The sequence below is a fragment of the Phragmites australis genome, chromosome 14 (genome assembly GCF_958298935.1).
Source record: "Phragmites australis chromosome 14, lpPhrAust1.1, whole genome shotgun sequence".
Taxonomy (NCBI): domain Eukaryota; kingdom Viridiplantae; phylum Streptophyta; class Magnoliopsida; order Poales; family Poaceae; genus Phragmites; species Phragmites australis.
In genome coordinates, this window is record NC_084934.1 from 23,773,008 (window position 1) to 23,787,796 (window position 14,789).

General features: G+C 42.9%; 1 protein-coding gene and 1 long non-coding RNA gene across 2 annotated transcripts; one reads left to right on the top strand and one right to left on the bottom strand.

Annotated features, from left to right (window-relative positions):
• The first annotated feature begins 2,366 nt into the window (after positions 1 to 2,366).
• On the top strand, positions 2,367 to 7,329 carry LOC133891666 (uncharacterized). Its single transcript, XR_009904250.1, has 3 exons — positions 2,367 to 2,900; positions 3,342 to 3,553; positions 7,227 to 7,329. It is a non-coding gene; the product is annotated as an uncharacterized LOC133891666 (long non-coding RNA).
• A 3,181-nt stretch (positions 7,330 to 10,510) lies between these two features.
• On the bottom strand, positions 10,511 to 11,131 carry LOC133891233 (uncharacterized). Its single transcript, XM_062331944.1, has one exon. It carries the CDS (start codon positions 10,953 to 10,955, stop codon positions 10,734 to 10,736), a length of 222 nt encoding a protein of 73 aa, XP_062187928.1. The 5' UTR covers positions 10,956 to 11,131; the 3' UTR covers positions 10,511 to 10,733.
• Between the last annotated feature and the right edge of the window lie 3,658 nt (positions 11,132 to 14,789).

Sequence of the window (14,789 nt, forward strand, 5' to 3'; positions counted from 1 at the left end):
CTCCAAAAACTTCAAAAGATAAATATATCTCAATTTCTATCTAAATGTGCTCTAGATTTATCTAGTGTGTCTACTCTAACGCTCAAGAGAATTGTAACCTATTCTAGTAAGGTAAATCGCAAGTATGTAAATGCGGAAACGTAAATAAAGTAGAGAGACAAACTCGACACAAGAGATTTTTATCATGTGGTATTGATAGCATGAATATCACCCCTAATCCATGTTGGAACTCCACAATGAATATGCTCCCGATCGTCAAGTCTTTTCCGATCACGAATCTTGAGCTACCAAGTCACCAAGACAAAGTCTCAAGCATAATGAGCCACCAAGCCACTAAGGCAAGGTCTCACCACTAGCCTCTCTTTCAGTCACTTGCCGCCATGATCACTTTAGAGCTTGAACTACCAAGGCATAATATTATATCACTCTTTGATCGCTTCTTCATGCTACAACACCTAGCTACAACTCACTCTAGGCCTATAAGCACTAAACACTCTCTAATTTTGTGCTTTGATTGCCTTAGATAATCACTTTAAGCACTTTGGTGGCTTGGATATCTTCTCAACTGTATATGAGCTTTCTCTAGACTCTAGCAGTATGCCACCCCTTCAAATGACTGAGTGGAGGAGTATTTATAGCCTCAAACCTGCCAACTAGCTGTTTTCCCAACGGGTCAGAAGAGCTGTTAACATCAGATGATTCGATGAGAGTAGTAGTACTAACGATATATCATCCGGTGAGTACAACCTCAGAAACTAGCTATTGGAACTCCACTCAATACCTCTGTGAACACCGGACACTCTAGTGTGCCTTCAAATCCATTAGCGGATTTTTCGGTGAGTTATCTTGAGTCATCCGAGCCTTTGCAGACTCTCCGTGTAAAATGCTCTGGTGCATTCATCTTCAGAGCACTAGACCTTCTGGTGGGTTGTTCTTCATTCTTGAACACTTACAGTCACCTTTGTAAGAAATGCTCAGGTACAATACTCCAATGTGCACAAACTAAGCACTGGACCATCCGGTGGGTTGATCTTTAGTCTTCTACACTTGTATTCTTCTCTGCATGAACTACTCCAGTGTTACCCAGTGCAGATCACCGGACTATCCGGTGAGGTCCTCAGTCTTCTTCTCCTTTTTCAGAAACACTGCAGTGGTCTCATGTCCTATTCACCGGACTATCCTGTGAGACTATCAGCCTCGGAACACAATACTCCAGTGAGTGCAAACTCCTCTGCACCGGACCATCTGGTGAGATAAATCTTCTTGGGAATTTTTCAATTCAATCAAACTTTGTCTCGGCTTCAATGGCTTCTTGATCTATTGCATCCATGAGACCTATTAGCATATATTTTTTATAAACATATTAGTCCTAATGACTATTAATCACTAAAATCACAATTATGATATAATAGGGCTATTTTCGCTATAATCTCCCCGTTTTTGGTGATTGATAACAACACAATCAAAAAAATAAATGGCAAATAATAAATGTTACAAACGAGCACAAAACCTTACCATATTGTTTAGATGCATGTACTTACCATTTAATCCCCTTTGTTGTGGCTCCCTCTTTCTCCATTGTAACTATATCCCTTGATCGACCCATGCAAGAACGTCTCCCCCTTTGTCAACCTAGGTGTCTCATGTTGCTTCTTATATATTCTTCTTCTCGCCAATTTGTCAACTTTGGCATTCCTAGACATCTTGTATTAGCTTCTTGCTTTTGTCATCAAATTTCTTCCCATTTGTCAACAATCTCAAAAAAAGTCTACAAACATATGTTTAACTCGAGGAAAAGCGTTAGAGCACATGGGATAGAGCTTCATAAATCATGATCCAATGAAATGATACCAATTGAAAAGATATACTGATTATAAGGATATGATGCATTGATATCAATTGAAAAAGACAAACAAGGATCATAATTATAAAACTCACATGATATAATCTAAACTTCTCCTTTATGCATACATATAATGAGACTCACTTGTGAATACCACTTGTAGGAATGTAGCAATATATGCACATCTAAACAATAAGTAGAGGTAGAAAGTTTAAGTTATATCATGCATGGAGATAGCTTAAATGTAAAAATGAATTGATAATGATGCCAATTGAAGCATTTAAGTATTGCATACCTCTGATGACATGTTGATTTCTCCATGAAACTATGGGCCTATTTGGAGCAGCTTCTCCGTCCGCTTTTGGCCAAAATAAGCGATTTCGGCCACCAAACGGCTCGCTTCTCGTCCGCTTCTCCCATACATGATTCTCCCGGCCACGATGGTTTACATACGAACGCAGAAGCAACTGAAACGGTGATTATTTGGGACACAGTGGCTTTTGCGGGATGGAAATAGCACTCTGCCAATGAAGTTCACATTTATTACCCGCAATTCCCATCGATATACCCCTGATCCCTCCTCCCCTTCCTCGTCCACGAGGCTAGAGCGATACCCAACCCCACCCGCTCGCCCCTGTTGCTCTCACGGCTCATGGGGGCGGCTAGGATTTGGAAGGCCCACGACAGGCGCTACCACAGGACCGAAGCGCGCCACCCCTAACTGGAACCCTAGTGAGATCCGGTCCTGACGCCGATGCAGATGGCCGAAGAAGAAGACGACGCCCAGATCCAGGCCGCAGTGTCCACCACCTCCATCCTGCCTCGTCAGGCCGCCTCCAGCCCGCCGGCTCCCGCGTAGCTGTAACACCGCCGACGACCCCAGTCCGTTGCCTTCTCCTATGCTCCACCAGCTACCCCTCCGCTTTGCCGGCGCCCCCTAGCGCCGCCATCGCCCACTCCACCGGCGCCTCCTCCCCTCTGCTCCGTCTGAGATCTGCAGCCCCGGCCGTCGCCAACTACGCGCAGGAACGGGCCTCGGCGTCCTCGACTCGTCAAGGTAAGGAAGCTGCAGCCAGTCCCCTTCACCTCAGATGATATAGGTCATGTGATAGCTTCGTTCGGACAGATGTGTAGTATCTATAATTCCTTGTGGGATTTAGCAGTGTTCTGACAGATGATAATATGGTTTGGTTATAGAAATATTTGGTGCTCTACAAATGAACTCCATATGATTATGAAATTAGATTCTGGATAGATCTTTCCAACCTTTTTTAAGGATCTTCTAAGACTCTAAGTTGATTCAGGCAGTGTGTTCATTTGGTGGTCACAAGGAGAATGAATGCCTTGGTGTATTCAGTTCTGCATATCCGAACTTATGAAGTTCTGCATATCAGTTTTGCATCTGAATTTATTCAGTTCTGCATATGTTGTGGTGTAAATTTGCATCTGACTGTTTTCATATATGTTCTGAATTCTGATCTCTCTCATTTGCATGCAGGAACAGATCAAACGTGCAGGGCTACTTCGTGTGCTCTGAATTCTGAAGTTCTCTTCTGCAGATTGATTCATCATTTGATCTGAAGTCCTCCAGCTTGCCGGCTCCCGCGTAGCCGCAGCACCAGCGACGACCCCAGTCCGCAGGTGAAGCTCCATGCTATCCTCGCCTAGCGCCCCCACCGTCCCCTCCCCTTCAGAGCAATATATCAGGAGGTATGGATGAAGAATATGTTCAGAGAAATTGAAATGTTCAGAGATGCTTGTTCTGAAATGGATCGATTTCAATGTATTTCATGCTTATGCACCTCTAATGATGCCATGTTTCATTGATTCTTAGTACAATTCATGTGTTGACTGATTCATGGTGAAGTACATAGTTGATATGTTCATTTTTTGCTCGAAAATATGGAAATTTTCGTTTGTTGCGTGCTTGTGCGTGTGATTGCAATTGCAGGACCCTGCCTTGTGTGCTCTAAATGTTCAGAGTTTCAGTTGTTTCAGAATAGTTTAGAGTTCAGAAAGAAAATATGAGAATGAACAATGATTTCATCGTTTGATTTGTTGAACCTTGTCGGACAAGCATGTTACTGTCCGAAGTAGCCGCATCGTGTTTCCAGAGATTTGGATCTCTGTATACGTATGTTTTTTATAGACATGGTCAATCTGAAAATTACTAATGCAATATTTTCATTCCGAAATGTACGAGTCTTGCTGTTTCAATGATGGATTTTAGGTTAGTTGTTTGCTTGAACATCTTAAACCGTTTCGATTTATTACAATATTCTCATGATACATCTTAAACCGTCAAAAATCAATACAAATACGGTCTTCTACGCTTATTCAGGAAAAAAACAAGTCATTATCAGTTTCAAGGGCATGCATGTCATTTTACACTTAGCACAGACAATCTCCCTATAGAGAATCAGGAGCCAAACGCCTAGCTTTTCCAGGCAGCTAGTTTCTCAGAAAAGCTCTGCAAAATTAAGTTGTCCCAAATAGAGCCTATAAAAGATATATCTAGCAATACATGTTGGTCTTAAAATCAGAATCTATAAGATATACTCTCCCTAAATGTGTACATACAAGTGTTGAATACTTACGAGATATATGCACTTGTTATTAACAATAATAGGAAAGACACCCTATAGATTAGTTCATGTCATATAAAAGATACCAATTGTAAAACTAGTATCATGAAAGAAACTTACAACTAATAAACCATGTAGTTTGCTCATACAAAAGAGAGAAACATAAGCAACCTATCATATGAAAATCTACACTAGCCATTGCAATAAATTGAAATAAGCACATGTAATCCTAGATGTCACGTCCCAAATCCCGTAATCGCGTGATTAAGCTTATTAGCGTCATAATTAAATTCAAGGGGGAGTATTTTGGCACATTAGAGCAATTCATTTAAAATCATTTGAATAAGAGAAAGAAAATTAGGAGAGAAAAGAATAGAAATTGCATTGAAAATACCCATTTTCTCTAACCTGTGAGCCCCACAAGTGGCCCCACCATCTCAACCACCAAATGGGGCAGCCCCACCTGCTCCCTCTCTCTCCTCCCTCACTCCTCACCCCCTTACTTGTGCAGCACAGCTGCTGCAGCAGCCCCTCTCACTCTCCCCCTCAAGCTCCTTCTCTCTTTCTCCTAAAATCCGAGCTCAAGTGGAGGATTCAAGGTATGCATGTGGTACCATTGTATTCTCTAGCTCATGAGCTACTCATCTATCCAATCCATTTTTGTTTTCGTGAAAGAATCGAATAGTTCTTAAAGTTCTCGACGTCCTTGAGCTTTTTGGAACAAAAATGGAGTTTTGGTCGAAAATGAGTTCTAGAGTCGTATTGCTAGTTGATGAGTAAGTTCTAGGACCCTTGGACTACCCCTTTAGGCTTGGAAAAGATCGCAACTCGAATCGACCAAAAATCTACTCGAGACTAGCTTTTCTGGGCTGACCCGAATATTCCGGACTCACTCGGATACTCCGGGTTCAGCAGAAATTGTCCGTTGAATTGTGTTCAAAATTGGTTAGGGTTTAGGGTGCGAGATTGGTTTAGAATCTTTTGGATAGGGCATATGCACGTTTGTGTAGCACAGATTTGTAAAGTGAGTCGAATCACCCAAGGAAAAAGTTGTGAGGAACCCAAGTCTGTATCACCCGGATAATCCAGTTAAACCCGGAGACTCCGAGTAGTTGCGTTATCGAGTAACCGAGAGCTTCATTCGGAGCCTCGCTCGAAGTGTCCGGTACATCCCGGATAGTCCGGACCAACCCGGAGGTTCCGGGTTAAGTTAGAGTAGTGGCTAACCGAGAACCTTCACCGGAGGATGGTCTGGATACTCCGGAACCCAGATATTCCGGATTCACCCGGATACTCTGGGCCAGTCAAATAAAAAGGTAGTAACCGAGCGTCTCTTCCGGAGGTTCACCTGGAGGGTCCGAGCCCGGATACCCCGAGCCAATCCGGATACTCCAGATGGCTGTTATTTTTCAGATTTCGTTTAGATCATTTAGATTTGTATTGATTCGCATGTCTTATACTTCCAGCATGTTTTTGAGCTTTGTGGCATACCTTTTTACATTCATTCATGCTCATCATTGCACGTGTTCTTGCTTAGTGAACAAGGAGCCGGAGCGTGGCGCAGTTGTAGTTGAAGATGACTCCAATCTTACAGATTTATGCGAGTGTTGCGTGGGTATTTATAGGTAGCCACCTGAGCAGCAAGATAAATAACTAAGCATATTGCACCTTTGTTCAATTAAATAAAGTCTCAAATTGATAAACTACACTTATGTATGTTTGCATGTGTCTAGTCGAGGTTGGGTACAAGTCGGTAGATCCTATGTTGAATGCATTACTTCTACCTTAAAATGTTGTTTATCCTTTCCTTGTAGCCTTGAGTATGTTGTTGATGTCTAGATTACAAGTTAAATCAAAATGCTTAGCAATGCATAGGCCATTCGGTAGAAGTCGAGTGGTGAATTATCTCATCGTTCGCGAGCATAGGCGTTATTTGCTTTCGTAATGATAACGATGTTGGATTTGGGATGATGATGGTTGTATGAGTGTTGAGTATGAGACAAGATATGGGCGGTGCTAGGAGGTGTTTATCCAACCCGGATGTGGAGTTCCTTTGGGTAGGGCGGGAGAGGAAATCAGACACCGTAAACCGCTTGCATCGTTTAAGCACCGATCATAGGTGTAGTTGGCTTTAGCACTTATCATACTCACCACATGCCGATCTAATGGTAAGGCGAGCCGAATACCTTTGTAGCTATGATCATTTGGGGTCTGAACATCGACGGTGTGAGCGGGCGGGCTTGTAGTGGTACTAGTTTGCTTCAGGAGTAGTTCTAGTACCACCGCGCTGAGCGATGTATGTTTCAAATGATCAGGGCTTATTGGGAAAGGTTGATATGAGTACCCCTTGTATGGATCTGTGTGGTCATATAAGCCGTATGGTCCTCAAGTCGTGTGGGTCCAGGAGTATCCCGTGCAGGGTGTAAAAACATTTCAAAACGCCACTCTCTCAGTCATGAGTATGCTTCTGTCCATCTGCATCGGTCGTAGAGTTTTCGTTTGTGGTTTATGGCTGGATATGTGGGAGATGGTTGAGTTGGTTCTTGTTTCATGTATGTTCATAATGGTTCCTGTTATTTATGTTCAGTTGGTTATGGCAGATTAAAGTTATATTGTTGTTGGTTAAGTTAGTGGCTCACACATATATGTTTAGTTTGCTTACCGCTTATGTTTAACTTAACCTTGTGACTTTTTCTTGCTAATGGCTCAATGCATAATCCTTAGAGTCGAGCTATGTATATGTGCTCTATATGGTTTAAGTCTTACGAGTACCTTCGTATTCATGCCTGTATTTTTAGGTGCTGCTGGTGAGGAAGAGCCAGTGTTTGGCTACTTCGTGCCTGCTGATCAGGATGGCAAGCAAGAGTAGTGCATCCTACTCTCGGAGGTCGTGTTTTTGGGGTGGAGCCTAAGGGTATGTGGCTCTACTCTCTTTTGTTGTATAGTTTAACTTTCTACTACGTAGCTGTTGTTACCTTTTGTTGGAAATGGTTGCATGCTAAAGACTTGTAATATAAATGTTAATTACTTGCTCTTTCTTAAGCTATGTTGTGATGCTAATTGTTGGAAGGCATGTGTTCCGATTTTTGCACAAAACACGTGCCGGAACTACCGGAATGATATTCTGTTTAATCATCGAGGTTGTGATTATAAATAATGATCCTCCTGGTGATTAATTAGAATATTACTTAGATAGTTCCCCTCACTAGACAAGGTAAATGAATTCATCAGTTTAGAGGATTTAGCATCTAGTAAATTTGCCTTATTTACCTTTAGATACGGATTTGGGTATATGATGATCATGATCTTAATCAATACGCTCAATCTTGTGTACTTGGCTTCTTCGATTGAATCTTCACTTCATCTTGTGAGCCAAGTCTCTAAATCCCCATAGCCGCATCGGGGCTTTAAGTCTTCCTTGGAACCCAATCTGATTGGAGCCCCTTCATATTGATGATAACTTTCTTGGGTATCCAAATTGGTTGGTTCTACCCCTTAATTCTTTCTCCCAATCATGTGTGCAACTAACTTGCTATTTTTTTTTTCTTGAACTTGCAGTGGTTGCTTTTGGTCTTGATCTTATAGTTATGCTTGGTGTAGATGTTGGAGGTCTTGTTGGAGAGGTTTATGATCTTCTTCTTCTCCTTGACCTCCTTCTTGATTTGCTTGCATTGGTAGGATTTATGGCCTTCTTGATGATATTTGAAACATATAACGGTGGACCTCTCTGTAAGTTTTTTCACCATGGTAGCATGGTTATCTTGAGACGGTTGGACATGGTTCTTACCCTTTAATCTTGCTAAGTCCTTCTTGAGCTTTTCCACTTCTTGCTTGAGCTCACCATTTTCTTGTGCAATAAGATCATCACATATTTCTACAATAACATTCTTAACACATATTTTATTACATAAGGATATGCTCCCGATTGGCACCCGGTCATAACTCTTGAGCCACCAAACCAGCAAGGCAAGACCTCAAGTTGGATGAGCCACCAAGATAAAGTCTCACCACTAGTTTCTTTTTCGATCACTTACCGTCGTGATTAATTCGGAGCTTGAGCCATCAAGACAAGGGTCTCCGCGTCCCCGTACACGTGTCTTACCACCACTTCATACCAAGTCAGAGGGTCATCAAGCTTGAGCCACCAAGGCTAAAGATACCGGCAAGTCACCAAGACTCTAAGGCGTCGGCGTACCTCTCGGTACAAGCTCGGATCACTCACTGATCCACTCTCTAGGCAGCAATCACCAAACAACACTCTCTCTAGGCCTATAAGCATTAATCACTCACTAATTTTGTGCTTAATTGCCTTGAATGATCACTTTAAGCATTTTGGTTATTTGGATGTCTTCTCAAGTTTGTATGAGCTTACTTCAACAGTATGCCACCCCTTCAAATGACTGAGTGGATGAGTATTTATAGTCTTAAACCCACCAACTAGCTATTTTCACAATAGCTTAGAAAAGCTATTAAACACCGGATAATCCGATGAGTATAGTAATACTAACACCGGATCATCCGGTGAGTACAACCTAAGAAACTAGCTGTTGGAACTTCACTCAATACCTATGTGAACACTCGACACTCCGGTGTGCCTTCAAAATCATCATCGGACCTTCTAGTGAGTTATCTTGAGTTATCCGAGCCTTTGCAGCCTCTTTGTGTAAAATGCTTTGGTGTATTCATCTTCAGAGTATCGGACCTTCCGATGGGTTGTTCTTCATTGTTCAATATTTGCAGTCGTCTCTACAAGAAATGCTCCAGTGCTATACTCCACTGTGCACAAACCAAGCACCGAACTATCCGGTAGATTGATCTTCAGTCTTCTACATTTGCATTCTTCTCTATAAGAAATACTCTGGTATTACCCAGTGCAGATCACCGGACTATCCGGTAAGGCCATCAGTTTTCTTCCCTTTATCAGAAACACTCCGATGGTCTCATGTCATATTCACCGGACTATCTGGTGAGGGTATCAACCTCTGGACACAATACTCCAGTGAGTGCAAACTCCTCTATACTAGATCATCCGGTAAGGTAAATCTTCCTACGACTTTTTCAATTCAATCAAACTTTATCCTGACTTCGGTGATTTCTTGATGTATTACATCTATAAGATCTACTAACATATATTCTTGACAAACATGTTACTCCCAATAATTATGTTATCATTAATTACTAAAATAATAATTATAATCTAATAGGGTTATTTTGATTAAACATATTTTACCAAACAAGTATATAGACGCCGACTCGAACTCTACGGACCCTTATCATGCTCTACTTGGACATATGCACATGCATGAAATTAGTCAGACTTGATCGGCTGTTATGTATTTTGTGAACTCGTAAACTTTCTACACGAATATGTATATGATAATTGGCTAACCAAAAATTTTCTAACTTCTTACATACATCAATTTGACTATACTATTAATCTTAAACTTATCCAGACATACCAAAACAAAATTAATTTGCAACACCAACTGCCGTCGCCCCGCCTGATTCGAACGAAACGCACCGCGCTCGGAGTCCTCGTTGGCGGCTGCCGGCTGGCCGACGAAGGCGCCTAGCCTCCTACGTAGGACTGAGCCGCATGCGTAAAGAGCAGCAACTGTGGGTCAACGAAATTAAACTGGAATTGTTTGGTAATGGAGGCCCGCCCGCGTCCACATAAATAATCTCGCATGGCGTAGTTAATGTTAATGCTCATCAATTGGTGGTCGGGCATGGATTTAAATGCTTGTTGCTTTTCCTTCCTGAATCCTGATGAAAGCCTGAAACGTTCAGAAGTGTTTTTTATTTTATTTTTAAAAAAGTTATTTCGAAATAGTATCTGACTAGGTTGGTCAGGTGTGATGTGATCACGTGAAGAAACACGTTCGTGCTATGGGGAGAGACAGGAAATGTGTGACCGGTGAATACCGGCCAAGCAGAGAAAAAGTCGACCTCAACACTTCTTCTGCATCTTTTCCATGGCATCTCGAAGCTGTACGATTGATCCTACAATTGTCTATGGAGGAAAATAAAAGATGAAACTTCACAGCAAGATGCAAGCAAAGCATCTGGAAGCATGCATGTCTCAGAAGAAAGATGAGTCGTAGCTCATCAGGTGCTCGAATGGACACATGATTATTCACTTCTTGTCTCCCATTTATACATGCATGCAGACAAGTCGGCATTGTTACAATCAGCGAGCTGAGAATAAGCAGCAAGAACAAAAACTAATACCCGCGTGCGAAATCACCAACCACGAAACAGATCACTCCCTATACCTAGCGAGCCGCGGGGGAAGCCGACGCTTCTCAGTGGAGCCTGTAGTGGCGGTAGGACTTGAGCATGGCGCCGCAGAAGGTGCAGATGATGGCGCGCCAGGTGCGCCGGTGCACAGTGAGCAGGTAGCAGAGCCTGGTGGCCGTCTCCATGTCCGCCACGCTCGCGCACCCACCGCACCGCGAGCAGATCCCCGCCGCCGGCTTGCTGCTCCGCACCGTCCGCCGCTGGTCCACCAGGAAACAGAACACCATCCCTGCTTCTTGGTCTCTTGGCCCGCTCTTTTCTTCCCTACGAAGCAAAGCTGGCTTGGCTTTCCAAGGAAACTAATCAAATCAATCGCTCCGCTTGTGCGTATATATAGTGGCAGTAATTATCAGACCAGGCCGGCTAGCAATGGCGAGCAGCAGGCAGGCAGGCAGTAAGCAATGTCTCGTGATGCGACAGGAGGAGGGGAGGACCGGGGCGGTAGGGCATTTAAGAGGAGCATATGGATCGCATTGATAGCGGGGTAGGAGGAGTGGGGGTGGTAGAGGGTGGGGGTCGGGTAGGGAGGCGTTAATGACCTGCCGGCCGACCATGGCGCTTATGCTTCTTGACTAGAGTTTGGAGCAGGAGTTCCAGTGCACAGTGAGAGGCGCACCAAAGACACTAATTACTGGCCGGTCACCGGTGCGGAGCCGCTGATGTCCGGGATGGGGTTTAGCGCAAGGATTTCAATTTTGTTTTACATTTTTTTATTTATTAGTGAAAATACTGAATTTTGTTGAAATTTTGGTTATTTTTTCTGTATGTCTTGTATGTTAGTGAAAGAAAATTTTAAAATTAAATATTTTATTTTCCCTTCAAAATTCCTAAAATTCGCAAAATTTTAATCCTTATTTAACGTGTCCGCCGACTTGCCAAGTGGATCGTTATGTGTGTGATTAGGGGTAGATAAAAACTTGAAGCTCAGCGAGTTGGCTTGCCTCGGTTCGGAGCTCGGCTTGGCTTATTCGACTCAGTTCATTGACAAGGCGAGCTTAGTTTTTAGTTTTTAGCTTGTTCGTTTGACAATCTAAGTCGAGCTGGTAGTTTATCGTGTTATCTAATCTATATAGAAATTATTCTCAGGTTACAATGGAGTTTTTTAAATATTTAGAAGTAATACATTCAAAAATTATATTTGACAACTTAAGGTAGGTACGTCTCCCTGATCCAACTATATAAGACCATCTAACGTGTTCCAATTCCAGTTTCATGTTCCCTTCACGATAGGAAGAAGATCGTGACGGAAACGAAACATCAGCTCTAACGGCTCCCCGTCGCTGGCCGATGCGAAACGGGATAGGAGAAATATTCCCACGAAGCTCTCTCATATCCCTTCGCGGATACGTCGAGCGGAAAAGGGGTGGAGGTTGTGCTCACGCGTTCGAGCGGAAGAGATGCGCGCCACGAGGGGCAATGATGGAGGCGCACTCGAGGAGGGCGGCTGGAGGTTGGCAGCGACAGAGAGGAGCTCCCGGATCGATCACACACCCTCCCGTTTCGCCCTCAACCGGCCTCGCCTTCAAACTCCGGTAGCCGCTGGCTCAGCGGTAGCAGTTGCCATAGCCTTTGGTGCTCCGTTGTACGCTATCATTCGCAAGTGAGCCGCCTTCTCTCTTCCCTTACTCGTATTTGAGATGATGTTCGCGGAGATCTAGGTTCTTCATTGATTCAGTGCAAATATTTTGTGGTCGGGTGGGGGTTGCCTGGAATCCATGCGGTGTCGAGTATGTATTTTGCGGTAGGTTTTGGCTTAGAGGAAACTGGAAGGTGCCCTCGCTAGTTTTTTTTTTTGGGCGTAAACTTCAGCTCTGATCTCTATAGAGTGGTTGAATTTTGAGATTTATTATAGTTTCCTGGGCATAATTTTATGCTGCAGGTCAGTGTATTTGATTATTCATTCCGAATGCAAGCGAAAAGTTTCAGTGATAATACTGGCTCGAAGCAACCTTGGTATTATTAGCAAAGCTGGGGATTGAGGAAACAATATGTTTTGGATTGATGTTTGGGCTTAAATGTTCGAGCTGAGAGCGCATTCTTTTAAACATTTGATTTTCCAATGACGTTGGACACGAAGTATTGGTTACTTTATCTCAATTATGTGCTGAGATTCTTCACATTTTCTGCCGTCTAAAACAGATATTGATCTCTGTTAATTTGTTATTTGCAGGCCAGATAACCTTTGAGCTACCTGTGGAAGCCCAATAGAAATGATAATGTCCTTACAATACAACATATTCTCAATATGAAATGTTGCAATTTCATGATATGATTTAACTGTATACGTAGGTTATAGAAGAAATGCAAAAGGACCCTTGGCCTGTTCCGGCTGATCAGCGTGCATCAAGATGCACCGGAGCTGCCTTAAGTGTAGCGGCCATTCTCCTGGGGCTGTCTTCCATTTGCTTATCAATAAGTGTAGCGGCCAATCTCCTGCGGCCGAGGTGATCTTGGATCTGATCTGAGCTTATCGATAAACTCAGTCTTCCATTTGCTTACGCAGCATACATGCTTTGCTGTCGCGAATAAATTAAATCTCTTTTGCTTGTGTAAAGATGTTCGATATGACTTCCACACTATGAATCCAGAGTGTTATGAGATTGTTTTACTGGAACTAATCCAGATGATCAAAAAAATTTAAGGGACAAATACCTCAGTTTATATTGAAAGCCACGGGATATCTGGGAAACATAAAAATAAAATGAAACAAACTAGATTTGGAATACCAGTTTCACAATAACAGTGCACACATAAGAGGTAGTTAAGATCAGCTGCACCCTATTACACAACAGAGGCTAGTTTCTAAACCTCGAAAACATCAGAAAGCTGCCTCTCAGCTGGTGTGAATTTGTGCATCCACCTCTTGATCTCTGAGATGGCGCAATCCACCGTGAACTTGTCATTTTCTCTGAGGAGAATGCACCAACTCTGCATGAATGACACAACAACGTATAAGACTTCAAATGGCTTGTTGGGAAACTTCATTTCGATCGCCATTTTGTTCCTGGATCGCTAGATAGCCCAAGCTAGCCCTGCAAAAAAGAATAAGCTCAAAGTTTGAGAAATCTTAAAGATCCCTCGAGAGCTAACTTGCCCATAAATCAGCTACTGAGTAAGGGAAGTCGTTCCATCCAAAAGTGTCTCGCACAACACCCCAAAAACATTGAGCAATCACACATCCAAAAAAGATGTGATCCACTGACTCTAATTTACCACATAGAGTGCACCTCTCGCTCCCTTTCCACCCTCTTTTCTTCAGGGACGTAGCAACAGGGAGTTTGTTGTGAGACGGTTACCACAAAAAGATTTTAATCCTAAGGAGAAGTTTACTTCTCCAGATCATCTGAGCCTCCCTGCTGGAGACACCCTCAAATGTTAGAAATCTATACAAAGACTTAGTGGTAAATCTCCTTGATTTATCAAGGGCCCAAATGACATCATCCTCCACCTCATTGAGGTGAACCTGCTGCAACCTGAGCAGAAGCTCATCCCACTGAGCAATGTCTCTCCCTATGAGACTTCTAACAAACATGATTTTCCCAAGTTCCACCATCCTAGAAATCAGCAACTAAGGCCTTTTGATGGGCGCAGAGATAGAAGAGATCTTGATATTGGGTTTTCAGAGGGATATCACCAACCAAGACATCCTCCCAGAAGAAAACATTCCTGCCATTGTTAACCTTGTAAACAACCCCCATTTGAAAAGATGCTTGACTTTGTGAAGTCCTTGCCAAAACCGAGAGGTACCCTTATGTTTGGATGTGAAGAAATTCCCACCTGGCATATATTTTACTTTGAGGAGTTGGCACCAGGTATCTTGAGACCATGAGCAGATTTTCCAAATCCATTTGGAAAACAAGCAATCATTCATGATCATGGTATTCAGGATACCCAGACCTCCATGGTCTTTTGGCCTGCAGACAGCCTTCCATTTGGCCATATGGTATTTGTTACCATTTTCAGCACCCCTACAGAAGAACCTTGATCTAATGGTATTCATCTTACTGTGAATGCCAATAGGGAGGTGATAAAAACCCATGATATACATAGGGAGGCTGGTG